At 38.4% G+C, this 27,713-nt stretch overlaps 1 protein-coding gene across 2 annotated transcripts in view; it reads right to left on the minus strand.

Moving 5' to 3' along the window:
* Positions 1–574: 574 nt before the first annotated feature.
* The window catches only part of LOC146488112 (proto-oncogene vav-like), a 33,547-nt gene continuing 6,408 nt past the window's right edge, over positions 575–27,713 (minus strand). Inside the window, exons 7-34 of one of the 2 annotated variants that reach the window (XM_085121376.1) lie at positions 23,880–23,942; positions 22,850–22,942; positions 22,641–22,700; positions 22,169–22,216; positions 20,832–20,924; positions 19,821–19,892; positions 19,218–19,291; positions 18,881–18,896; positions 18,556–18,638; positions 17,546–17,591; positions 17,369–17,455; positions 16,438–16,468; positions 15,260–15,338; positions 14,447–14,478; positions 13,364–13,433; positions 13,183–13,214; positions 12,339–12,557; positions 11,497–11,527; positions 10,536–10,632; positions 9,221–9,271; positions 8,549–8,595; positions 8,033–8,089; positions 6,768–6,884; positions 6,117–6,204; positions 4,890–4,989; positions 4,090–4,169; positions 3,438–3,503; positions 575–1,748 (exon numbers count right to left, since the gene is read on the minus strand). In XM_085121376.1, coding sequence (XP_084977502.1) covers positions 1,686–1,748; positions 3,438–3,503; positions 4,090–4,169; positions 4,890–4,989; positions 6,117–6,204; positions 6,768–6,884; positions 8,033–8,089; positions 8,549–8,595; positions 9,221–9,271; positions 10,536–10,632; positions 11,497–11,527; positions 12,339–12,557; positions 13,183–13,214; positions 13,364–13,433; positions 14,447–14,478; positions 15,260–15,338; positions 16,438–16,468; positions 17,369–17,455; positions 17,546–17,591; positions 18,556–18,638; positions 18,881–18,896; positions 19,218–19,291; positions 19,821–19,892; positions 20,832–20,924; positions 22,169–22,216; positions 22,641–22,700; positions 22,850–22,942; positions 23,880–23,942 — 1,995 coding nt within the window. In that variant the 3' untranslated portion in view covers positions 575–1,685. The remainder of the gene's footprint in view (positions 1,749–3,437; positions 3,504–4,089; positions 4,170–4,889; positions 4,990–6,116; positions 6,205–6,767; positions 6,885–8,032; positions 8,090–8,548; positions 8,596–9,220; positions 9,272–10,535; positions 10,633–11,496; positions 11,528–12,338; positions 12,558–13,182; positions 13,215–13,363; positions 13,434–14,446; positions 14,479–15,259; positions 15,339–16,437; positions 16,469–17,368; positions 17,456–17,545; positions 17,592–18,555; positions 18,639–18,880; positions 18,897–19,217; positions 19,292–19,820; positions 19,893–20,831; positions 20,925–22,168; positions 22,217–22,640; positions 22,701–22,849; positions 22,943–23,879; positions 23,943–27,713) is intronic. The other variant, XM_085121384.1, reaches the window with a different exon arrangement.

Below are 27,713 nucleotides of genomic sequence, written 5' to 3' on the forward strand. Positions count from 1 at the left end.
AATTAGTACACTGAAGTATATTACGACTGAAGAAAATTGCGGATTTGCTATAATTTATGTATTTGATTCGGCTCATGTGAAGTACGGCGTCTGAATCAAAGCCGGCCCACAGCCGTTATTCCCGGCTGAGCCAGGCGGAAAATTGCTGAGCTGATCCGAGTTAGATCGGCCGTTCTGAATTGATTCAGACGCTGTACTTCACATGAATTTAATTAATTGAATTCGATTCGGCTCAGGTGAAGTAGGACGTCTGAAACGGGCATAAAATAACCCCTTAATTTTTTTTCATTAAAACGCGAAACGAACTCGCATTACAACTCGCCATCGACAAACTCTTAATTTAGAAAAGAACTACATCACCAGGAAGGATCGAAGTTGCGGGAGTGGAGATTGAACGTTTTCGCAAAGAATAAAGCACAATTTGATTGGAAAGAAGGCTGCGTTATTTAATCGCCTTGGGTGTTTTTCGAAAATAAATGTTTAAAACACCTTAGGTCATTAATATTATAGCTTCATGTATAATTCCAGTTTCTTGCAAAGAATAACACAAAACAAAACAAATTATTCTGCAGGCTATCTTGCAACATGACTGGAACGTTTATTAAAATATATTTCTTGTTAAAATTAATTAGAAGATTCCCAGGCCTTAGTACCGATTTTCCTTGGTGAAGCAGTTGCTGTTCAACCTCCCACCATTTACAAGAAAAAGCCAGTTAGCTTATTTTGTTACATTCAGCTTCATCGCGGGGTTCATAGCACACGTTGATTCTGTCCTCAACGTGTGGCTAAAAAGATGAATTTTAATTGGACGACAAGAGAAAAATTGGCCAGTATGAACAGAAATTTCACATATTTATCTAAGGAATTGCGTAGACTAGACAAGACACTCTTCTCCGCCTCCCCATAATAATAATAATAATAATAATAATAATAATAATAATAATAATAATAATAATAATAATAATAATAATAATAATAATAATAATAATAAAATTAGCCTACGTGAAGAGGTCTCCTATTTCCTTTGTTAACAGACGAAATTGGAGACGTCTGCACGCAAACTAATTCCAAAAACCAGACACCGCGAAAGAGAAAGCTCCCAGCAAAGGACGCATTGCGAGATCTTGTCCGAGATCTGTCTCACCGGGTGCCTTTTGCGCAACTTAAGTCCTAACTTTAGCTGCTTGCACCGGCAGCACAGCCTTAACTATATTTTCGGACGAGAAATTATAAATAGTACAATTGTCATTTAGGATTCAACTGGAGTACCATGTGTAACTGTAAAACATTAAAATCAACTCGATTGTCCACCATCAAACAGTGTAACGGTGTTCTTAGCAATTGAGTGCAAACGTACGGATTAAAACATTGTTTTTCTTATAGCCTAGTATTCAAAAGAACTTTTTCTCATTGTTACGATCGATAATAAAATCGTTGTGTCTTGATCTCCACTCAAGACGACGTCCTCGTCATCAGTCGAATAAAGATGACTGTAGGTGTATGTAGGTATGTTTGTGTTGACTTGTACGATCTCTTCTTTGTTCCACCCGCCTGCTGGCGGCGATTTTCTGTTGATCAAGTCCAGCTTTGAGCTTTCATCCACCAAATTATATATGGCACTTCAACTTCGACCAACGGTAAGAGAAGAGCTGAACACGCTTTGTATCCATGTAATGAAGAATATTTTAGTTCTTGGCTTCCATGTTTTCTTTAAGAACTTCTACGTAATTCGACGGAAAGTAGCCAACCTGTGATAGATAAATAAATAAATAAATGAATGAATGAATGAATGAATGAATGAATGAATGAATGAATGAATGAATGAATGAATGAATGAATGAATGAATGAATGAATGAATGAATGAATGAATGAAGAAAGGAAGGAAGGAAGGAAGGAAGGAAGGAAGGAAGGAAGGAAGGAAGGAAGGAAGGAAGGAACGAACGAATGAATGAATGAATGAATGAATGAATGAATGAATGAATGAATGAATGAATGAATGAATGAATGAAATGATTTTCCTCCAATTACCACTTTTGCTTCTCAAACTCATTAGCAATTCATGAAGAGAAAACAAAGGAAATCACTACCGTGAAGTGTGATCTTAATTATCCTAAAATTTTGTGAACTTTTGCTTCGTATTTCTCCAAGAATTATCAATAGTTTGAGCAGCTATATCAAACACTCGAAAGAGTGTTTCCTCCTATTTCCAAACACCTCAAAGGTGGTTAAAAAAACTCGGCTACGCCTCGTTTTTCCAACCTACTTCTCGGTGTTTGGAAATCGGAGGAAACACTCTTCCTCGTAATTGATCTATTACTTAACTGCTGAGCAAAAGCCCTGTTGAAAGAGTTTGAACTAAAACCATGTAAATGAAATTTTAAGTTCCAGGTACATAAGCCACAGTGAAAATAGGGAAGCGTCCAAGAGCGAAGTATCCAAGGGTTTGTCTGGAGGAACCAAGTTGGATTTCTTTAACTACTCTTAAACTCTGGGTCGGGTTTGATTGACATTACTCTCAAAAAACAATTAATGGAAATGTCTCCAAATTTCTCGCGTTTAAGAAATTCGGGTGGACTGCTTGTCGCCAGGTATTGAATCAACTGAGCCCGATCACAAACGTTATGGATTTGAACGAAAAGGGATTGGCTCCAGTCCAACTTGTGTTGTATTTCCCACTCATGATCTTTTAAGCCGCAACAGAAAATTCGAGAGAGAAACAGACTGCAAACATTCCAAAATTAAGAAGACGTGTATGTGAACGAGTATTCCCGTACGATATTCAAGACCCATTATAATTTGCTTCCCGCAACTCTAAGAACCCGTTACTAATTAGTAATAATCAAAGATTAGGGAATGCATTCAATGATCTCAATCCCAGGTTCTTTCTCCTTTGCCAAGTTGGTGACAATGCCATCCGCCCCTGCAAAATCCGCGGGGGATGCCAGATACGTGTCCCAAGATCCATTCATTCTATCAACGTTGTCCCATACAATCTCGACTCCAATCTGCTTTAGTATTTTCTTCTTCTTCTTTCCCGTTACTAACCAATAGTGTGAAATAAAATGATCTGATTTTGATTTGATGTACATAAAAGCCCTTTCTCAGTTGTTGAGTGGAGACACTAGCTTTTCGTTTTCCTTGGCCTTGCTTCACTCAACTCTGTGTGAAACTTGCGCCACTTTCTTGACCAATAAGAAACGAAAGCAAAACAATCGTGGGTTGCTCGCCAGCGTTTTCCCGCGCTTTCTACCAACGTGTATTCGCGTCCATTTCTGATTGGTTCATTGTGCTGTTTACGTCTGTTGTGATTGGTTCAAGTGATTACATTGTGTGCATCTGCTCTCATTATTCAGAGGTTTTCATGACGGTTTTGCAAAGAAATTAGCAAACCCTGCGACAACCGTTCGGTAGCAGAGAACAAAACTATACAACCCACCTGACCATCACATTCTCCTTTCCACCAATCACCTTCTTTGTTGAGTATAAGGATCCTAGAATTTCTCTGCAAGAGTTAAGGGCAGAAAATGGCTATTCGTAGGTTTAGATGCTAACGATACGAACACATCAGTAGACCCCCGGGTTTTTTTCTTCTTTAGACATACAAAGTGGTTATATCTTTTGAGTCTGTGGATGAAATCCGAAAACCTGCAGCCGTGCATATCAGTTTATTGAAATTTGTCTCGTTTTATTACCATTGCCTTTACTTACTATGTTCAAATAAAAGCTACTGAGCAACACTTTCCTGACACGTTTATAGCTTTTGGGTGTGCAAGATCGTTCTAACTTACTGAGTCTGTGGATGAAATCCTGAAAATTCGTCCATTGTAGTGAAAGTTAAGCAATATTTACATGTGGTGTTGTTTAGTGTGTTGTGCAGCTAACTCTTGAGTCTGTGGATAAAATTTTATGCGTGGCAATTCAAATGAAGGCTACGGAGCAGAATTTTTCTGTGGTTCTGTTTATTATGTTGCACGAGATAGCTTTAAGGTCAGAGTTTTGAACAACGCGAAAGTGTAAAAAGCAGAACATTAAAAAAACAAACAAACAAACAAACAAACAAACAAAAAACTGTCAAAATTCACACTTACCTGAATTGATATTTCTTTAGCGTTCCTTGCACTATAGGGATACATCGCTTTGGCCCAGCCAACGCCTAAAAGTAAATAAGCTAAAAATATATCATATACTTAAAACAAGATCCAAGATTAAATGTGATGGAATATTTTAAGCCTGGTGAATAAATCAGAATGATGTACTATTCAGTAAGTGACACAGGCATACTCAGAAAACAATCCGAGTGCTCTTATCAGGAGTCGAACCTAAGACCTTCCGATTACTAGTTCGGATGCTCTACCACTGAGCTACAGGAGACTCGTGGGAGCTAAACCTAGTTTTAATGGGCTTAGCTCCCACAAGTCTCCTGTAGCTCAGTGGTAGAGTATCCGAACTTGTAATCGAAAGGTCTTAGGTTCGACTCCTGATAGGAGCACTCGGACTTTTTTTCCGAGTATGCCTGTATCATTCTTAACATCCAAGAGCTTAAACAAATGTTTCCGTACCCTATGAGATAACGACGCGGGCGACAAAAGGAACTATCGGGTTGAAATAACCAAAAAAAAAAAAAAAAAAATGCCAGTTACGAACAGACGGGAATTTCTAAGAAAACAATGTATAACATTCACTTTTGTGCTTGTTGCATGGCTACAACTCTCTCGGGAAAACCAAACTTGCAAACTGTTTCGATTCACTCATCTCTTCATTATATAGGATCTTCCACAGTTTCCGATTATTATTATTTTTGAACTATTCTTTTTTAAAGTATTTTCTCAACGGTTTTGCTAATGGAAGAATTAATCATCCAATAAACAATTTCTCAAAGTTTCAGTACCTTTACTTTTTTGGTCTTCGTTCACACCTTGCCGTAGTTTTGTGTCCAGGCCTGGGAAACTGACACCCAAAGTGTTGGCCTTGTAGTATTCAACAAGTTCCTGACATTGGAAAGAGAAAAAAAAAACTACCTAAAGGCCTGGCTAAACAAGAAACGTTAGGGCTGTTTACATGGAGGGAGGAAGATCCTAGCCCTAGGAATATCCTAGAGGGCGGATCATCCTAGCGCCATATGTTTTCTGTTTTCAGTTTACATGCAAAAACTGGTACTTGGCCTTAGCGCTAGGATCTTTCTAGAGATATGAACTTCCTAGCTGAGAGATAGGAAGATCCCAGCACTAAGAAGATCCTAGCACCATGCAAACTACTTTCGCTCGGAAGATCCTAGTACTAAAAGAACAAACATGGCGGCAGCCGGGGGTTCAGCTGCTCCAGGCCGACAGTTATTCTTCTTTTCCTTCTCCACTTGATAACCACTTCGGCCGAAATTTCTGCATGTAAAGCAAACGAAAAGTTTTTCCACCTTCTCGGATCTTCCTAGTGCTAGGATCTTCCTCTCTCCATGTAAACAGCCCCATTGTTTCTTGTTGTGTTTCCGGTGTGGCTAAATTAGCGGGAAGCAAACAAAATGTTTTGCTGCCCCGGTGGCTAAACGAGGAAATATTGTTTCGGAAAACAAACGATCACACATGCGCATAATAATGAACTGACTTAATGAGCAGCACTGGAAACTAGTCAACATTGCTTTCATGGTGGCTAAACTGGGAAACATACGTTTCGGAAGCAAAATTTGTGTCCGGAATGAAAGCAAAAACGTTTTTGGTCTGAGGCAAAAACATTTCTTGTTTCCGAGCAGCAAACTTTGTTCCCGCAACATATGTTTCCCGCGCGGCTAAACTGAGAAACCTTTTTCTCTGCAACAGTGTTTGCCAGTCAAGCCAGGCCTTAACTCTTGCTTTACTGTGGTTGAATTGTAAAGAGGTAGCCTTGTATTGGCTCGTCACAGTAAATGCTACCATCCTTTTCGGAGACTGTAAAAAATTTTATTGAAGACACCTTGTCCTTGCTAAGACCTGCTTTTTTCGCATTGTTAGGAAGCACCGTCCTCAACCGTCGACCACTAGTAAAATTACCGACGGTTTTAGCAATGTTTACAATTTGCGATAGTAATGATAGAAAGGTGTTTCGCTCATTTGTTAAGTACGGAATTATTTACGATTGGACGTACCTCAACTGATCCAAAGGAAATCGCTTTTGTTAAATAAAAAGCATATTCTTCGTACGGAATTTTTATGTGTTTCACGTTATTACGAAATCTGTACAAAAAAAAAAAAAAAAAGAAAAAACTGTTAGAACAAAAATGTCCACGCAACTACAGTCTCTTTCTGATATGTGCAACCACAGTCCGCCCAACCCCTCTTCTAAAGTGGACCGAGCAGCCACAGCTATCCCAGATTCTTTTCTGAGACGAGCAAGCACAATGACAACGTCCTTTTTCTGAAGTGAGCCTTCGTATGATACGAAGTACAGTCAACTCTCGCCTTGCGGACACCTCGCTATTATGGACACCCTGATAATACTAGCCTGCGAACACAGACGTATTTCCGGCTGTCGCTTCTCTCCGCCGGAAATACGTCTGCCTTCGCAGTCTATGATAATACGGACAGCAGCTAAATCCCGAGGGTATCCGCAATAAAGGGAGTTGACTATAATTTACGAACCCAAATTTTTGATGCCTTTCTTAATAATAGCTTCATAAGATATCAACGTTCCTGAATTACCAAAAGGTTGGTCCCGCAAGCAATCGAAAAAAAAAAAAGGCCAATTCAAAAAGTTAAAATTGCCCTTTATGTACTTCACGCTGCTTCCTGTTTCTTACTTGACAGACAAGGCGTATTCTCCGGCTCTGTTGACACTCTCCCTTATTAAGAACGTGCCGTCACTTTTGTTACTCAACACCTGTTCTGCCTGCGGTCTGTCCATCTTTCCTGCGAACCTGTAAAGACACCAACCAACTCAGTGTTAACATCACGTTTTGAATACAAGGATTACTAGATCTTGAAGCACAACTCGTGTGTGTTCCGCTCAAAGTGACGTTCTTTGCAGCTTCCATATCTCTTTCAACGGAGAAACTGCAGAGTTATCACCTGATCGTCGTTCATTTTTACAGTGAAAACCTTCCAGGCTCTCTTCCGCTTCATTTCCAATCTTTGGTTGGTCAGTTAAAGCTTACTTCAAGTTTGTTTTACAAGCCCTTCTACATTTTTTCGCGACACGTTCTAAAGAACTAAATTGTTCGGTCCTGCTAACTGAAGGCAACAGGCCCTTCTTTGTGCCTTCTAACAAATTTCTGTGTGAGCATACGTAGGGACGGGTCGACGCGATCCCTTTGAATCGATGCATTTTAAATAAAAGTTAACTGAAGTTGCTGTAATCCTGGATTAAAGAACGACAAACATCGCTGACAAATGACTTTTAAGAATGGTAGGCTTGATTTTTAACTTATCCACTAAAGGTTTTGAAAGGTATCGGATCAACTTAGCTAATCAACGTTTGTGTCAAACTATATATCAACAGTTTTAAACATAACCCAAATCATGTACACAGTTCTCGTGGCTTATACAAAACTTGTCATTGCCCTGTAAGTTTACAAACTTTCATAACCCGGTCAACCAGTCAATTGTAGGTTAATTCGATTAACAGTAATGTCAGCAAAAATCAAAGAAATCGTGGCCACGGTCAAAAAATCGATTTCGCTCATACTTTGTCAGTTTGAAGGCCTAGGTAAGTAAGTGGAGGATGTAAGGTTAGTTTTTTTTTTAATATTTCATATAACGGCAAAAAAAAACATGAAAAACGGTAACCGTACCCGAAGCTCGGATTTCATCACGAGAGAACTCGAAATTTTACACTTTTCAGCTTGGAATATTTCAAAAAACTAACCTTATATCCTTTACTTATTTACCAAGGCCTTTAAATTGACAAAGTATGAACAAAATCGATTTTTTTTAACCGTGGGCACGTTTTTTAAATTTTCTTCAATTATACTGGACATCTTTTTGAAACAGTCACAGAAAACAAACAAATAAACACACATACGGTTGACATCTAAAAACAAAGTGTGTCAACCCCTTAAAAACTTACCAGTTAAACGTTTTTAAGGACGCGCTCAATCTTGTAGGCGGAGGTGTTGGATGACTTCTGGAAAACAAAAGATCAGACAGTTTATTAGTAAAATTATCGAGCATTGCTCGCTGTCCTACTAATGTTTGGACAATTAAAGGTAAATTGGCCATCGTAAAGAGATTCAAGTGATGACGTTAGGGAAACTAGCCCTTAATTTCCAAGGAAAGGCATCAGTGATTGTTAAACTAACCCACCCCCACCCCCTCCCCTCTTCCCTTTTACCATCACCTTTGTTTTGGAAACAGGAAATCAAAAGACAGTGGCGGTCGCCCTTAAAAGCCTGACCGTCCAAAATTGGGACAAATGCTGTAAAGAGAAAGAATTAGACACCATTGAATTCACGAAAGGCGAAGACCGTCGCTGCTTTATCCCTTGTGACAATTTTGCAGAGTAACTTCAGTCTTAGGTTTTAAGGAAGGTAAAGTCAATTGATATTTGAGCTCGGGTAAGAACACAGTTAAAATCTGCACTTACTCTTCTCTTATCGTTGTTTCTTCATAGCGAGATGACGACTTCATGGTCTGTAAATTAACCAAAAACATTACGTAACTACATGTATAAACTTTATGAAACAGCTTACAAGGAGCTTGCATTTCCACTGGTTTGTGCGTGAGATTTATCGAGTTTTATTGAGACGAACAGTGATCCCTCCGTGGCGCACATATAGCCATAAACAAGACTTGAGTTTGTCTCAACTTTAAAACAAAAGCGTCATTTTTAATCACTTCTCTACCGTTTAAGGGCTGGGTAGCCTGTTCCTTGGGAAACAGATACAAGAAGTGATGATCAACATACCAATCGTATTTAATGGCACTAATACTGACCTTTGTATTGCCAATTCCTCGAAAGGTTCACAGTCTTCGCCGAGCTTCGCTCTGACTAAACTGTTCGTCGCTCGGAACAGATAATGAACACGGATAAATATCCTCGCGCCAAATTTCAAATAAAGGACACTGTTTATTTAGTCAGCGTCGATTAAACAAACCAGTCAATTTATAATGGTGGTAAAACTGCCAACTCTGTCGATAAACCAAACCTCCTTTTTTACTCCCTACCGACGCAGCACCACAGTTTCTTTAGAAAGTAACCCCCTTATCCAATGTCTAATAGTTCTTTGTTAATTGAGTATTCCTGTTATCCACTTACCACGTGGCTTGAAGGGAAATAACCAACTGCTCCGGACTTTTTTGATCTTCCCTATCAGAAGAGAAAAACTAAAATGTAAAAACACATGGCATTTGGCGTTTTACTATATAATGCAAGAGGTGAACCCTGTTTGAGGTAATGGAAGTTTAATATACAAATCATAAAAAAGGTGAGGCTGGGGTAATGAAATCATTAGAATGCAAAACAGTTCGCGTTTTTCAATTCTCCTGAAATTCAAGGAGGGAGATGCGAATCGCAGAAAGCCTAAAACTAGCGAGACCCGTAGTAGCGAAGACTAGTTTCCCGCGCACGAGCCTCAGTATGTCTCTGCCCGGTCTCTCAATCCATTCCCACATTCGCTCCAGGCTTTTCCTTCAAAATAAGGACTGTTTTGTAACCTGCGTTATCAGCAAATTAAATTACTTGTATAGTGCTATATTCAAAAATGCCCATGCATTGGCGCTTCACAAAATACACAATAACTGCCTTACAGAAATGGCTAAAAGAAATCTAGATAAAATATAAATAATGGCGTACAAGATATCTAAAAAGTAAAATAATAGAGACTATAATGAAAAAATTTCACCGTCACAGCCCTCAATTTGTTACAGGCTCATATGGTCACCTTGAAAGGAAGGTTTTAATCTGATTCTTAATACTACCCACAGAATAAGTGAGCTTTATTTCACGTGAAAGAGTGGCACAAGAAAGGTGCAGCATGTAAGAAAGCCCTGAAACCATAGGTGCGTCGATTATAAGTTGATAAGACTAGCTGCTGACTTAAAGCGGACCGGAGGTTGCGCCTGGGTTCAAAATCAAGCATTTGCCGAGGGCATATGATTACGGTGTTCTTTAGCCAGCGAAGAGGTTCCTTGATAAGAGGGTGGAGGAAAGACCACAAGAAAAATACTGCAATCAGAGTGAACTTCTCATTGTTTGGGGAAGAGGAGGGAGCGACGGACCCTCCCCTCCCCTGGACTTGCACTACTAGCTCTACTCTCCACCCCACTCTCCACTTGAAAGCAACGTACACTGTAGTTCAACTAGAGACACGAAACTTAACAAGAATATGAGCCACTATACCATGCCGGTGAAATAGCGAACATCAAATTGTCTTCTGATTGTTCTTGCAAAGCGAAATCAGCAAGATTTACCAATATTTCTGGATTGTTTTAAATAAAACAATTATTCTACTCGCGCATGTTGGATATGAGAAGATTATTGCCAACTCAGAGCTGCGCGCCTCGTTGGCTATCTATCACCTCATATCCAACAGGTGCTCGAGGAATAATTGTTAATTATGCAATGAACGTACCTCCCACCATTCTGGATCATTTCTGTTGATAACTTCAATTTCATCTCCGACTACAAAGCTTAAATTTGGACGGCCACCTGGAGCTAATCCAGCAAAACTGTCGGATTGAAAAATGTCACCATGTCATCTTACAATAACCACTTTCTAAAACAGTAGACCTGCGCCCCTCAAAAGCTCTATTTTCACTGGACCCCGATAACCTGCAGCTGCATTGTTTTTGAGGGTTGGGAGCATTGTTCTGTTGTTCGTTCTTTAGTGCTCTCGGCCAACAATCTAAGACGATGCAAATGGCGCTGGTCGCCCTTTCTAAAGGTGAACTTTCAAGGAAAATAGTTTATGGAAACGACATTTAGATTAGCTTAATATATAGATAAGTTCATTAACACCTAATTTGCAGTCAACGGACTGATGACTGAATTAATCAAAGGCTGACAAAATGTTCTATGTAGTACTAAACATTTACAAAGGGATGCTTAAATAACTAACTGAAAAGAATGGAATATTTTCAGAAGTTATGAACGGTCATTCGTGGTGTCGCTGGCAATTAGAAAAGTAAGTGTTCTTAGGGCGATTAGGTCTAATTGTGGTATTAATAGTAAACGCCCGGTGATGGTGTACGCTTAGAGACTGGTTACTGGTATTGGGGAAAACGCCAGGCTCTGCCGATAACACTTTAGTAGTTGGCATCGATTTCCATCACTTTTAAACACTTGTACTTTGACGGATCAATACTACCATTCTTACCAGGTGATGCAACAAAAATGGTATCAAACAAATGCCTCAACACCGGTGAACAAGTTGTGGTCATTTTCACGACAAAATAGGCTGCTATAGCTACAGTATAACCTGTTAAAACACCCCTTATTCTATCTTAAGTGGTTATAACTCAAAAACGAGCTCGGTGACCCCCATTTTTTTTTTATTATGGAACTGTAAATGTTATGTTTAGATAAATTCTTACTTTGAGGTCGCTGAATAGAGGAGAAGCGTCCCTGTTGGCGAATTAAAAAAAAAAAGAGAAGAAAGAATAAGAAAATATACAGGTAAGAAACGTGACAAGCAGAATGAGCAGATATTAAAGTCTAAAACGAAAGTTCACTTCAATCAGTGTATCGCGTAAAGCATGCCAATTATAGCGAAGAAATTATAGCTTTGGAAAAAACAGGGCGAAAATTTTGAAAACTTATTTTGAAATGTTGCAAACTGCCTCGTATACTGGGTGTATCCTGTATAGCTCACGGATAAAGGACGGAAAACTGCGGAGGCTGAGATGAAGTCCATGGAACACAGCTAGTGAAGCAATGAAAGCTAGCCAGGGAAAGAAAACACCGGAGGTCCTTTGTTGCTGCAGTGGGCATAATGGCAAACACTGACTAGATAGCTGACTGACTGACTGACTGACTGACTGACTGACTGACTGACTGACTGACTGACTGACACTGACTGACTGACTGACTGACCGACTGACACTGACTGACTGACTGACTGACTGACACTGACTGACTGACACTGACTGACTGACTGACTGACACTGACTGGCTGACTGACTGACAGGCAGACACTGACTGACTAACTGACTGACTGACTGACTGACTGACTGACTGACTGACTGACTGACTGACTGATTGACTGTTATGGGAAGCCGGTACAATTTTATGCCCTAATAAACAGATCTTAAGAGACAATTTTGCTCCCCCAGATTGCTAAAATTCTACAAAATATCGATCAAGTTGTGGAATTATGTACCACATGGCGCTCGAATAATTTGAACGTTAAACTGAGTTAATACTATATAGCACATACCTGACCGCATTCTCCCTGACGCCGAGGTCTTTCTATGCTTAGATAAATCAGGACTGAGCGTAGGAGGATTGGGTGTTGACGGTTGTTTAGAGAAGGGATTCCTGGCGGATACATTAGGGCGAAACGGGGACGTACCATGGAATTGATTGCGGAGCCCTGGGCTCGCTCGACACGCGCTGCTCTTGGGTATGCAGTCCTTATGGGCAGCGGTATCGCAGACTGTAAAGACAAGCAAAGGAAACGCCATAAGGTATATAGATACAGACCTGTATGTGTTGTCAGGGAAACAACCAGATCGCCATATCTTCGCCTATTTGTGTCTTCTTTACCACATCAACGAGATGAAAATCTATTCTCAATGGCCGTTTTCATGACTAGATGACCAGTTATCCGTCTGGACAAACTTGGGCACCCATTTGTTGTTCGTCTGATTATGTGCCTCTAGTATAAAGACGGGCATAAGACGCATTATCCGTCTGGCGAACTATTTTTCCTTCGTGCGTCGTTCAAGGCGAAATACAGATTGGCGTCGTCTTGGCGGATAAAGCGTTTGCCAAAGTTCGTCCTCTAGTATAAAAACGGCCAATGGCTCTTCTACAACTGATGAAGCTTATAAAATCGCTAAGAACGTGACGTTGAGGTTGTAGAGTGATACTAGTTTCCCCATGATTACAGCAATCACACTGAACACAGACTTTCTCGGTCCACTGATACTATGTTATTTTAGATTGTATGTTCATATACCAGTAACAAGGAGAAAAATGTTGAAACCGAAGTGATCTAGCAAAATGGCAAATTTCAGAGCCGTTGTACTATTTTATTTCAAGACTAAAATTAAACTTACTTGCGCACTTGTATCCTTGGTTTATTAAACCCCTGCAGGGAAACAAACACAGTAAGTAAACTACTAGTAATATTACGCAAACGTTTTATTTCGAAAAACAAAATCAAAAAACAAAAACGACAACGACAACAACAACTGAAGTAAATGCGCTAGTGAGTAAGGTAACTAACATCTAGCATACCACAAAAGATTTTCGCAAACTCTGCAATACGTTGGAGTGAGGAACGTATGGAGTTGAAATTCGTGGTTGCCTGTAAAGGAATTATAACTGCGATTATTTGTTACTGTCAAATTGTGATCAATGAACAAGAATGTGCGCTCTTACCTAGCGAACAGATGTATACAGAGCCAACTACTGTACAACCAAATGGAAGTGCTTGTTTACAAATGAATTTCCGGTTTTACGGTAAGGGCCGATTTGGTTAATTTTAAATTTAGAATCTTGGGCTTTCCATTAAGACTTACGGGTATCATTTTGTTATCCATTGCGATCTGGGAAATTATTCCTTTTCAACTAAAAATTCGCTTTTATTGTGGGTTTTGCTGTTATGCGTTGCCGCGTGTTTTATTTTTTTTGTTGTTGTTGCTGATTTTTAGTCTTTGTCCTAGCTTTTTGTTTTTGTTTTATTTTTCTGTCTGCCTTAGTTTGTTCTTTGTGATTGTTTTGTTTGTTTCGTGAAGTTGATATTTTTTTTTTTTTGGGGGGGGGGGGGGGGATAGGGGGTGGCGTTATCTAGTTTCTAACTGGAACTACCACCCCCCTCCCCTCACAAGTTATGTTTCCAACAACTCATTGATGACGTTATTTGCCCGCGGCACTCAGTAGCACACAATGATGAACTGCATGGAGAAAACTGTCCCGAGAAAGGTAAGGAAAATTCCACAGCAGATCTCACCTTTTCAATTGACTTTCAGGTTCGCAAGGAAAGCCCAATCCTAGTTTACTTACACGCCAGGCCTTTTAATTGACGTACTTAAAATCAAGTAAACGAAAAACGGATTGTTTTACGGCAAAGGATATGAAGCAGTCCTGAGGAATTAGGTTGTAATACATAAATACCCTGGCCAATACGCTAAACAGACTAGATTTCCAAGCGTTATTCCGCCATTCTGATACAGATTTCGTCGTCCCGATTGGGCCCATGAAATCTTTGTTCCATTCCGACCACCCACCCCACCCCCTGCGTCTCCCAGAATGCAGAAATTAATTATGAACCGACCAGAGAGTGAGAGTGGGTAAGTGGTTAATTAAAAGGCCAGATACCTTGGTCAATGTTCTTTAATGTTAGATTTTCCCTGAAAGAAAGGACAAAAAACCAAAATGAACAATTTGTGGAAATTGAAAAATTAAATTAAAGAAAAACCTATGGAAATATATGTGATAACAGAGCTGGCCCCCAAGTTCGGTCTTGAACAAAAATTATGATGCTAAGACGACTGCTTTAAAAAATATGGGATGATCTAACTAAAAACTTCGATTAACAGGAAGGCTTGTTAAGATCCAAGTATCATTGTTGAATTTTTCCATGGTGATTTTGCGCATCTTGAGAGAAGTTTCCTAGCAGGATAGTGCACAGATTAACCGAAGGTCACACATGAACTTAAGGGGGCGTTACACCTAAATTTGGATGAAATTTGAAGAGGTTTTAAGAAGAGATAGAAGAAAGAAAATGATTTTAATTTTGGAACACCAACAGACAGTTGATACCCACGCAAGAGAAAAGCACCCCAGGTTCCCAGTGGACTAACTTGGTGTCCGTCTATTAATTGTTAACTACAAATTCTAATTTTAAAACTTCACTAAATCTTCAACATTCCTTATTTCTCTTAATTTTACCAATCCTTCTAGAAAAACTACTCCTCCCAAATATACCGAAAAATTCACAAAATACCCCCACAACACTTGCTTGAAACATGAGCGAGATATTTCCATTAGAGCAATGTCAAGTGACGGAAAAATGGCCTTTAGGTGTAATCCCCTCTTAAACGACAGTGAAGATTTCCGGACAAGGATTTCCAACAATGATCAAGAAATGCCTTAACTAAACACGGTTACCGCTTATTTTAATAACCTTACATGGCCATCGTAAGGTCCGTGATCCACTTGTTTTTCATATCAAGTGTTTTGGTTGACATATCGCAGGAGTTACGTTCACCTAACAGCAAATAAAAGTAATAAAACGCGTTAAATGATTAAATCTTCATGAAGGGTGGGAAGCTTAGAGCCAATTGTAGCCTGGGCAAACACGCATGCCATTAGCTACAATGGTGGACAAAAGCGCTTGGAGAAAATTACTTGTTACAAAATGCCACTGATAACTGCTAATTTAGTGTGACTCGCTTTAGAAGCCATGTTATCCGTTGAAAACGCATTTTCCTCTCCGCACCCTCCCTTAAGACAATCTTGACATTTTTCTTCCACACGGGCTCAACACTGCTAGGGGTGGGGGTCGTGGAACAGATAATTTTCGTTCGTGCGTACCGCGTTTTTGTCGCGTGCGTAAGGAAATACCTTAAATGCAAATTCCTCCCAACCCTATTGTCCTTGATTGTCGCATTCAACAACTGAACAAGTCATTTGCAGTCTGTCTTTTCGATGTAAGCAGTAAATAACCCGGCACACTGAATTTTAATAAAATTCTGGGCAAATACAGTAACCACCCGAATAAAAGAACAAGTGGATTAAGAACCTCCAGGCTGAAATTCGTCATTTTAATTAAACACATGTTATATAACAACCTTACAATAAATGTATGAACACGTATTCGGGCTGACCTTGAAAAAAGAAGGTTCTTAAATATGGGTGTTTACTGTACTGATGAATTCGCCAACAAAAGTGCTGTGACCAGGCGTGCATTTCTCAAACCTCCCGAAAACCTTTCGGGCCAGAAAAGTTCCCGGGACTTTTGAGCAACGCACGTCTCTGGTCGACAGATTCATTGAACGAGAAAACGAGAAGTACTCGCAAAATAACTGGAAAAGGACACTTACTCAGTGACCAAATAAGCATATATTATAAGGCAGACTCCACAAGCAAAAGAGGTCCCTAATCTTATCAGGGTTAAATTGAAGACATTTGGTAATCAGCCAACTCGAAACCTACTATCTCGAGACAAACAATATCGTTTTCTGCTGAAAGTTCGAGATAATGAAGGTGTATTGAAACAACAACCTGACTGCACATGTACATGCAAATAAAATTGCAGTGATAAAATCAACATTTCTTTGGTGTATACAACGTCGTTTTGTGCCTACCTTGTTCCTTCATGTGCCAACTATGAGAAAACTACAAAAAAAGAAAAGAACTAACACTTAGAAAGTGAAACACATCCAGCTGATGCTCCCAACACAGCCTGCCATGTTGCTCTATTATCATGTCTATTACGTTGTTGTTCTAGGTCAAATTATAGGTACATGTTTGTTGTGTTATTGACTGGTTAGCTCAGTTGGTTGAGTGACAGGCAGCGGAGCGGTTTGATTCCCGGGTTTGATTCCCAACTGCACCAACACTCAGGGTCTTTAAAAATTAATTAACAACTGAGAAGAAAGTGCTCTCTGTGTAATGGCATCTGCAAATGGATAGAATTTCTGGTCTCCTCTTCTCAAAAAACCGTAGCAAAGCACTTTCACTTAATCTGACTCTGTGGGACGTAATTGAACCACTAGGGGCGTAACAAATCTCTGGCAGTGACCACCCCTAGCGTCACTTCACTCATTACTTCATTGGTTGTACACTGCGCCACAAACAGTCTGGCAAAGTCCCCCACATAGTGCTGTAAACTATCCCTGAAGAACTCGGGGGGGGGGGGGGGGGGGTTATAAGAGGTTTGACATTTGCAGTCACTCTATTCTGTCTATGGCAAGTAGCGTAGGACTTCGTGCATGTCAATAATCCGACCATAAACTTGTGACCATTTTCATCTACTTTTGAGAGACAAGAGCGATTTAATTTTCCAATTGCCGTTTGATATAAAAAAATGAAAAATTGAAAAAAAATGGCATTATACTCGTAACAAGTTGGCTTATTAAGGCGCGAAACACCAGTTACATGGAATCACAAGACGAGGGACAAAGTTGGGACTCCACGAAAAACGGACTTAACAGAAAGTCTAAAATGCCATATATGTACGAAAAAAAACAAACAAACAAACAAACCATCACCATCACCACTGCCAACAAGACTTACTTTATTATTCTTTACTGTATTTGAAGGTACGTCTTGAATTTCAAAATATTGGAGATGCAGGGACTGTTTGTGATGGTAGGTGTCGCCCTGAAGTCAAACAAACAAGAATATTATACAATTGGTACATACGAACAAGCAATAACAGAAAGGTAAATAATTATGCCTCTTAAAACTTACCTTTGTTTTGCAGATAATTAGGGCTGTATCAAAGAGAAAGGCATGTCTGAAAGGATAAGAAACACTAACATGTAAATTGATGATATATAACTCAGTCTAAAATAACACGCCTCTGGTGACACTGCAAATCATTTTGTAGCGCATTGGAGATTCATTATTGGTTGAACTTCAGCTGTCCCAGAATAGAGCCTATAAATTGTTTATTATAAAAGATTATAACATGGTCGACAAATTAAATAGAGACCAGTAAATTGTCTTCTGGTTGTTCTTGCACAGCAAAAGTCAGGGGCACCCAACAGATCGTTTCGGTACATTATCTGTTCGGAAGGCCCTTAATCCCCTATAATTTTCTTAAGGAAATTTTTACCTCCAACTTTAGTGATATGGGAAATTTAAGACCTGGTGTTTTCGGATTGATGAAAATGTCGTTTCGGGTGCCGAAAAAAGGTCAGCTAAGATTTTCGGAAAGGAAATAAGACCTAAGGTTTTCGGGAAATGGACAAAGATGCCCTAGTAATTTCGAAAAGATTCAAGTTCCCTAGAATAACCGAACAGATGAAAATATTATAGCGGGGCCTTAAATGAACCTACAGAGCTTAAAAGGCACTCCACATAGCCTAAAATAGCGTTTCAAAGGATCTGAGAGAAAACTATCATTGGGTGCCCCTGAAAAGTAGCAAGATCTAGCAACATTTTTTGATTGTTTTTCATAAAATAATTATTTTTCCATTCACACTTGTTGGATATGGGATGATTATACTCAACTTGGGGCTACGCACCTCGTTAGCTGTCTATCATCTCATATCCAATGCCCGCTCGTGGAATAATCTACTGTGCAGTATAATTTAGCTGCAGATGACTTCACATTTGTCCTAATGGAGGTGAGTCAGGGAGATTCAAATGGGGATTTTTTTCTGGACGTTCATGCAGAAAAGACACACCTGGGCCAACTTTGCATACAACGTTGGTTTCTACAATACTTATAAGACACTGTGTGTGTGTCAACATACCTTTTCTTTGGGGGCTGATCACTAACTTTTATAAGAAGTTCGCCATCTTTAATAAGGTGGCCAAAGTTGAATAACTGAATATCCTGCAAGCAAAACAAGAAAAATAAACATTGTTACAGATACATGTACAGTGTACAACTGCATTTGCTGCTCTGGGTATAAACAAATATCCACAAATATCCTTTTGACTTAAAAAGGACAGCAGTTTGAACAGCAGTGTGTTCATAAGGCATACCATTCATGAGCTAAATGTACACATTATTTTTTGACATTTACATGTACGTGTATCTTTCTGTATCAATAACTACTGAATTCACTATCTTACCACTTCGCTGCTCAAGCTGAAAGATAAATAAAAGGAGAGAGACAAAATTAACACAACAATAAAAACACACATCACACAATGTACAATACACAGTTATTTGCACAGTAATAATGCAGGCCACTCAAGTAAAATACTATGAAGTGCACTGCACATGTACATGTATGTTTAACTGTATTTTGGGTGGTGAACTTAATTTCTGCTGCGGCACTCAAAAGTGGTACATTAAGCCTCACTTTGGCATAAGATGCTTAACCTCTCTTCTCTGTCTGCAGTTTTTTGCACTGATGTAAACATCCCAATGCAGTTCGTTAATCAGCTACTCATAGCTTTCTCTCACCTCTCCTGAACATCTTGCACTGATCTTAAGTTTTCATCGTCACGTTTCAACTGGTTGATATATTTTGCCACATCCTTGAAAGAGAGGAACACACAAAGATAGCAATTTTATTAGTTTTTAAGGCTCTCAATGGTGCCGCACCTTGTTACTTAGAAAATCTACTTTATAACAAAACATCATGTTGGATGCTCAGGTCATCGTCTCAAAACTTTTGGCTGCCCCCACCAAGCGCTCACCTTTGGGATAGCTGCACTGAAACTGTGGAACACTCTACCTTTGGATCAAGACTATGCCATTCCACGGATATTTTCAAGAACCGTTTGAAAACTTATCTCTTTAAAATGGCTTCTTTTAAATAATGATCTTTTATGTATTTACTCATTTCTAAAGAAAAAAAAAAGTCAGTTTGTTTTTACATGTATATACATGTCATTTGGTTTCTAACTTAAAAAAGTCCTCCCTTCTAGCATTTTTTTCATTGTACATGTAAAGCGCCATGAACAATATTATTGTTATTGCAGTGTATGTGGCCATTTTGATCACTCAGACCCACTGCATACTCTTGATTGCTAACAGCCCAATGCATGAACCAGAGACACCAACCTGTACAGCCGCCAGTGCCTTTTCAAGACCTTTCTTGTCTGGATGCGTTGATTTGGTCTGCTTGTTAAGCTCCTAAAATAACATACCAGGCTACATGTATGAGTACAGGAATGTGACTTTAAACAGCAGAGCTTGCAACCACAATAGAGAGGAATTAACAAAGGTTCAACACTTTTATTCCAACTTTGAGACAGGAAAACAAATGTCATCTCAAAATACATACACATGTGTTACTCTGTACATGTATTATACAAGTATTATGTACAATGTAATTTTAACAGCTATAAGTAGAAATGATGGTATGCATTGCCAGAGGTCAGCGAGCCACCAGGAGGGGTCAGGGAGCTCCCCCCCCCCCACCCCAATAAGCAATAAAGGTATAAAAGTATGTGTGGCCCCAATGGGTATCACGTTTTAGCCGTTATGGCACAAAAATATTAATGGTATCACTTAAGGGTTTGGGTGGCAAAAAACAAATAATTATTACAGTCAATTCAGGTCACGCGTGAACAGTATTTCCAATAATGAAATGAACATTTGAATTTCTCTTTGTAATGTCCGACGTGTGAATGGAATGTTGGACATTTCTCTGGAAATCGTTCTGAAAAAGACGCATTAACTGAAAAAAAGATTCAAAATACTTGGGAAACAACTGTTATTCTTGAAATAGTCAATTTTGCAATGTAAAGAAAAATTCATAGCTTTATACCGTCAATAAGCTAGGAAATTTATACGAGAACTCTGAAATCTCAATGGCGATTTTCAAAACTGACATGTAAATTTCAAAACTCTGTGCAAATTTCAAAAATATCGTTCACGCGTGACCTGGGTTGACTGTAATTTTTGGTCTTGTGAGGGTTTCAATAAGGGGGGGGGGGGGGGGGGGAGCAAATGCCCCACTACAAACTACTGAGAAGTATCCCCAGCAGCATGTCAGTTAAAAAGAGCATCTCCTTGTAAACAGAGCTCAACAAGCAAGGAGAAAGGAGCAGCCATTTAGATAACATGTACCTGTATTAAAAGAGGGTACTTCAACACCCGCTGAAATGGGACAACTAACAAAGACCTCAGTGCAAACTTGCTATTGGCTCTTCTTTGACATTCCTAGGAGATAAAGAAAGTTATGGAAGTAATAACTGTTACAAAATTAACGCACAAACTCTTGACTAAATGACTGCTGATTTCACCTCAAATTCTCCCACTCTTTAACAGGAAATGCAAGATAATTTGGAAGGAGAATCTGGCACTTTGTCAGAAGTTACTTAAGACTTCAAATGCACAAGGATAATTGAAATGAAATCACATCCACCATACATGCAAACATACAACTGCAAATTCAAAATAATTCAAAGCCATTTTACAGTATTCTTTGATTGATGACTGTCAACACTACTCTGAAAGTACATGTACAACAGTAATGTAGCATGAATGTGTTGCCTGAAGTTTTTGATGAGGATTGCAGAGAAAAATTAATGATAAAAAAAACAACATGCATAGTAGATGACAAAGTCATGCACTTGCTGGGAGAAAACACATTACATGTAAGTATTAGCACAGTGTTGACATTGCCAGAATTATTATCAGTAACTGTTTTTCTTGAGTTTACAAACTGAGATGGATACACCAGATTGATTCATTAAACAAACACTCTGCAATTTGCATACCCATAGTGATAGCCAGAAACAGATCAATGCAAAACAGCACTCACAAGCCAAGTCAAGTTCATTTATTCACACTTATTCAAGTTTCAATAAATTATTAAATAATAAACAATGGTAAGAATAGAATAAAAAATTAATAGAGCAAGCTTTATACCATCTTGAATTATGCATTACATTTGAAAAGTACATAGCATCCGAAGGAGCAGACCTTTTGAGTTGGCCACTACTACACCATAAGCTATTTCCTTTAGTTGTGTTAACTTTAGTTAGCATTTGCTTTGTACAAGAACCGATATATGAAACTGCATGTGCAGACTACACTGTACACTGTACATGTGGCAGGGAGCACAGATAAGAGTCCACTTAGAAACAAAAAAAATAATAATTAATATTTGGTTTTATCACCAGAGTTGATAAAACCATTTCTAGCATACATGTACAGTGTACATGTACACCCTTCATAAGAGCGATTTGTTTTATGAACGGCTAAGTTAAACGCTCTAAAGCTCAGCACCCTAATCTCTTATGGTGGCTAGATTAGCTTTGTTATCAACTCTGTTGATAAAACCAAGCATTAGTTCCTACTCCCCAACTGATGCAGCACCACTGACAGTTTCTTTAAAAAACTACACGTCACCTTCTTATTCACCTATGCGTCATGTATCATAATCATCATCATAATCATACCTCTAATCCTTCTCTGAATTTGCTATCTGTTCTTGAAAGATGATCAATCTGCCGGTGCAACATTAGATCAATCACATTAACTCTCATCATACATGTAAAGTAATTACAAGATGTCAAAATGAAAAAGTAGCCTTGCTATTGCTCCATTGTCATCCAGGAAAAACATACAATAATTTAAATAGTCATAAAACCCTAACTTGCACTTCCCCCTCTCCACTCTTGAAAACAATTACCTACACGTACATGTACAACACATTGGACACGCATTCCCAAGTCCCTGAAACTCCAAGAGCTGTTGGCATAATTACATGTATTACAAAAAGACTACATGCATGTGTGACCTGCATATACAAACAATATAAAAACTAATGTCTGCTATCTGTTTCAAGGGTTGTGTGTTTAGTCAAGCCAAACCATTTAAAAGTTCAAAAATCCCTCAGTAATACAGTAGACTGTACTGTTAATCACTTACATAATTTTGTGCCTCTGGCATTTTTGTGCAATACTTTCCATACTTGAGAAGATCATCTCTCTAAAGAAAAACATAATTACCAGCACAATGATATTACTGTATAGAATGTGAATGAGTATACAGCTAAGCAACCACTGACTAAAGAGAAAAAAAAAAAAGAAGTCTGAAGCAAATTCCAGAAATAACAACAACAACAAAATAATGCATACAAAATCTATAAAAACATGGCTGATTTCCATTCCTCCATTGGCACAGCCTTTTTCCAGTTTCTTTACAAACTTGGTGTGTGTTCCCAGCAACTCCTGAGTAGAAAAAAATTATTACTGAATGAGATGGGAAGACTGGACAGAGAAAATCACCAACAGAAAGAACCTTTATAATACACATGACCCATGTATATAAAACTCTGGAGGATTGTCTCACACAGTTTTGTGAAATACTTGGCAGCATTCACCACATGTGTATTAACAATTACAAGTCTAGAGAGAACTGTACTGTCAAAAGAACACCGGTCAGGAAATCCTACAGTCAAGCACAGGAGAGACAAGGCCCTGGACTTACATGTACATGTAGTGTATGATGCAATAATTTATTGCAGACAATTTCAGGGCTCGAAAATTGACTTGGTATACCGGTGATGTACACGTATTGCACTGGTCTACTGTCCTGTGTTCTCAAACTTAATGCTCACTGACCAGATGAACATGTACAGTAACTCAACTCAACAACTTTTCATGGAAAGTTTTGATCACAGCAGCATGGCCAAATGAAATATATGTATCATGATGACATGGGGCTTATTATCTGTTACAGTCGGACCTCTATTAAGCGGCCAGCCTGGGGACTTTGAAAACTGGCCGCTTAATAGAGGTTGGCCATTGAATAGAGGTATCGAATACAGCACATTACTGACAAAATAATAATTCGGGACTTTGGAAAGTGGCTGCTTAATGGAGGGTGGCCGCTTAATAGAGGTCCGACTGTATAGTTGTTACCAACTTCAATCTGATTTTGATGTACCAGCTGTTTTTTTTTAGAATGGGCTCTAAACTCATTATTTTTTGTGCTTCCATTTAAAGCATCAAAACCTTTTTATAGTGTAAGAAAAAAACTGACATCTCTGACTCTTCCACTCTTAAACTTTTGCTTCGTAACTCTAGAGAAAGAGGAAAATGTTTTAAATAAATAAAAATAACTAATAATCAAAATGAATGATCAATATGCATATTAGCAACATACCTCTATGTTGATAAAGATCCTTGCCTTGTCATTTGGTGAGATTTGTAACCTTTTAATAAAATGCTGTAGGTGGTAAAAACATAAAATTGCATTTAAAAACCATAAATTTTAAAGCTTTTAATTATTTTAATTATTATTATTATTATTATTATTACAATAATTATTAATAATTGTTCAAAATTCATGAGTTGGAATTTAAACCCTCCATCTCCCTCTCTGCTAGACATGTACAATGTAGATGTGAGTTCCCTCCCCCACCAAAAAAATTCTATTGAACTCGCCTCTCTTATTCATTGCTACATGGCCTGGCAACGTATTGACTCCCAGCTTGAAAATACATGACTTGGTACAGAAGAAAACTTCCTGACATCTGGGGTGAATTTACAATTAGATTTACCTTCACCAAGTGATTGAAACTCTACAGGTCAACAAAAATTTTGTGGAGCCTTCTAACAGTACAGTTGATATTCCCTGTTATTTCAATAAACTGTTTTCGTTTCTGGCCATTCTTTACTAAGCATGAGCATCAGTTAAATCATGATGGACCAGTGAATTATCTCTGGAGTGTAAGTTAGAGTGCTAAAGTGAACCGATGAATTTCCCACTGAGCGTTAGCCCTAGTAAGCAAAAATCAATGGGAAATAACTTGAGGCAAAGAAAAAACTCTCTGCTTAGGAGGGAATTGAACCCATGCTCTCCAGATTTGATTGTCTGTTGCTCTACCTACTGAGCTAAAAGGCCAGATGGGGGCAAGTCGTGGGTGATTATGGCGGTAATTGCAGTAATGTGAAGGTGAATCTGAATTAACTCTGGTCCATCATTAATTTTGTGTCGTTAGTGCTACCTGCCATACGGAGCTTGAGCCCGCAGTACGAGCGGCAGTCAAAAGTGGTTATCCTACGTCATTAGCAAGTGACACTTCACTGTGGACTAAATGACAATACTATCGAATTTGTTGTTTATCGCCGATCCAGCCGCTCTAGTGTTCTCGAAAATGGCCTATTTCTCTAACCTAAAGCAAACGGGAAACCACTAGATACCTTTCCCCAGCATTCTGGAACTTTCCACACAGCCACTTAGCTTCACTTAGGGAATAACACCTCACAGCGTTAAAAAGAAGGAGAGCGAAAAACCTTGACAACCGCGGCCATCCGACGCGGGCAGTGCTTTTTAAATGAGGTACTCCTTAAACAGTTTGCGCTATTCTATGCGTTTAAATATAAAATATAGCACTAAATAAATTAATAAATATGTATACAAGTAAACAGAATAAAATTATTTACACGACTGTATACGCATGATTTTTTTTAAATTTAGTTTGCGGCTTTATGATGTATCCGCGAAAAAGTTTCAATTTCTAGTTTTCATTTGGTTGTAATGGTAGATAGCATGCATTACTCACTTTTTTCGAATCACCGCCCCGAGCTTGTTGTGAGTTATCAGCAAGTAAGCCGTCATTTTCTTTTTTAGCTGAGAATCTGAGTCTCACAACAGACATTTCCAGGCCAGATTTGGGAACTGAGTTCGCACAACATGTACCTTTAATATTTGCTAAAATATTATAAATATCTACCTCTTGCTCTGAGTTTCAAGTTCAGATTCAAAACTCCAACCAAGAAGAACAAGGTAGTGAACTGGCCCGCAGGTAGCGAGTGCTAATCTAGGCGGGCCAGACTTTCAAATCACTCTATTGCTAGTTAGTAGTTAATTAGTAGCTAGTTGTTAAAATTTCACCTATTTACATTTAGACATTTCACCTATAAATTTAGACGTGATTCCTGTTCTTGTTATTCAGATATATGAAGATAATCCAAACCCTGATTCAAAACAGTATAAAGTTTAAGCCCTAAATTCGCATTATTTCCCTTATTATTGAAACTTAACACACCTGTCAGACAAGTAGACTTCATAGAACTGCAGATTGTTCAAAAATCAAGAATAATAAATTTAAAAATCCTAAATCCCATCAATTATTATATGTTCCTCTTGACCCAGAGTTTTTGAACGGTTTTTGTTGTTACTCATTATTACTAAATAATGAAAGAAAACCAAATTATGTTAACTGATATTAGTATAAGTGTTCAGCAATAATTATTGTTATCAATCTTACATGTCCAGACAACTCTTGGCACTTCATTATAATAATGATAATAATAATAATAATAATAATAATAATAATAATAATAATAATAATAATAATAATAATAATAATAATAATAATAATCTTTTATCAGGAAGCTTCCAGTCACTTAACATGGTTTTCAGAAAGGTCCTTGATGGGATTTTGCAAGGATATATCCTTCAGTACTTATCCACAAAAGCTACTTAGAGGAGCTATGACAACTAACACATTCATCTCATAGCCAGTATTCCCATCAACCTCATTCTAGGCCTCCCAACTGATTGTAGCTTTCTCCACATGCTCCTGTTTACCATCCCTCATCCAATAAAATGTACTGTAGATGTTATCAATCACATGGGATTTATTTATGTTTGCCCATTTACTGTGTTGCATCTACTGTTTCGAGTCTCTTTGTAATTGCCAAAGTCATTCTTCTCTTATTTAGTTTTGCTTATTTTCATTGAATTGCCACAGAAGCCAACAAAATATACAGAAAAAAACAACAACAACAACGTACAAAAGAAGGAGGGGTATGGCAGGGGGAATTAACAGGGCTGGGTGCCAATTGACAACTGCTCCATATAACTAAGAAAGAGAAAAAACACCCTGAAAACAAAGTCAACAAGAACCAAGAAAAAATAACAACAATAAAAAATTAATAGGTTATTCAGGGCATTTTTTCATTATTCAATCGGTTAATAAAAATTGAATAATTTTCTAATATTTTGTCTGGCTTTTTACTTTGGCTGTTTCTTTGTTACCCTATCTAAACTCGCCCTACATTGTACCTTCCACCTCTTGCTCATGGCCTTCACTAACTTGATAAAAGTGTCTGATGTTTGGCATCCATAAATTCTTACTCTAGCTCAAATGTGTGTGTGGGGGGGTCTATTTCCCTCCTTTCAATCTCATGTTTGGGGTTCCACCAATTGCAAACATTTTATTTTAAATGCAATGGGATAGCAAGAGCACTTGCTCAGTTCTGTTTTCTCCGAATAGTTTTAAACTGTGCAAAAATATTCCTGTATTACAGGGCACTACCCATAGGAAACCCGAGTATCTCGGTGCCTACTATTGTTTGCGCGGTAACAATTATTATAGTAGGCACCCTGTCTAAGGGGTGATGGATCTGGCTAGCAATACATTTACCAATGTTATTCAATTTATATAATTTCTTTATTTATAACCTGATTTAATGGCACAAATCGGTAAATAAAAAGTTAAAAATATCTAAAATAGCCATAAGAATAATCCGTAAAATTTTAGGGTAAAAGCACCTCATACTGAGACATCACCAATTACCAAAACAAAAAATGTAGGGACAATAAATGACAATAAAACTAGCCATAAAGTTAGCAAGTTAATTAATGAAATTATTTAAATTATAATGAAATCATATATGTTGGTCGGTGAGTGAAGAGTCCAGTCCACAGTTGATCGATATAGCCTTCTTATTCCGTTCCGAGCTATTGCTGGGCTGCGTTTCAACATTTTACAGACACTGACAATAGCCACTTTTTGAGCTTTAAAATACAAGTGCTGCAGGAGGATTGCAAGCAGACTGAAGCAGAGGACGTTGAAAACTCTCAAAGATTTATACTCGTTGTTACCTAGCAGAGAAACAGGTCGGGAATTTGTATCCCTAAAAACTACAATTCCTTCCCGGCGAGATCAGTCTCTCAGAAATGTAAGAACAATTTGAAAAGCATATT

This window comes from Pavona decussata, unplaced genomic scaffold (genome assembly GCF_977016875.1).
Source record: "Pavona decussata unplaced genomic scaffold, jaPavDecu1.1 SCAFFOLD_11, whole genome shotgun sequence".
NCBI lineage: Eukaryota > Metazoa > Cnidaria > Anthozoa > Scleractinia > Agariciidae > Pavona > Pavona decussata.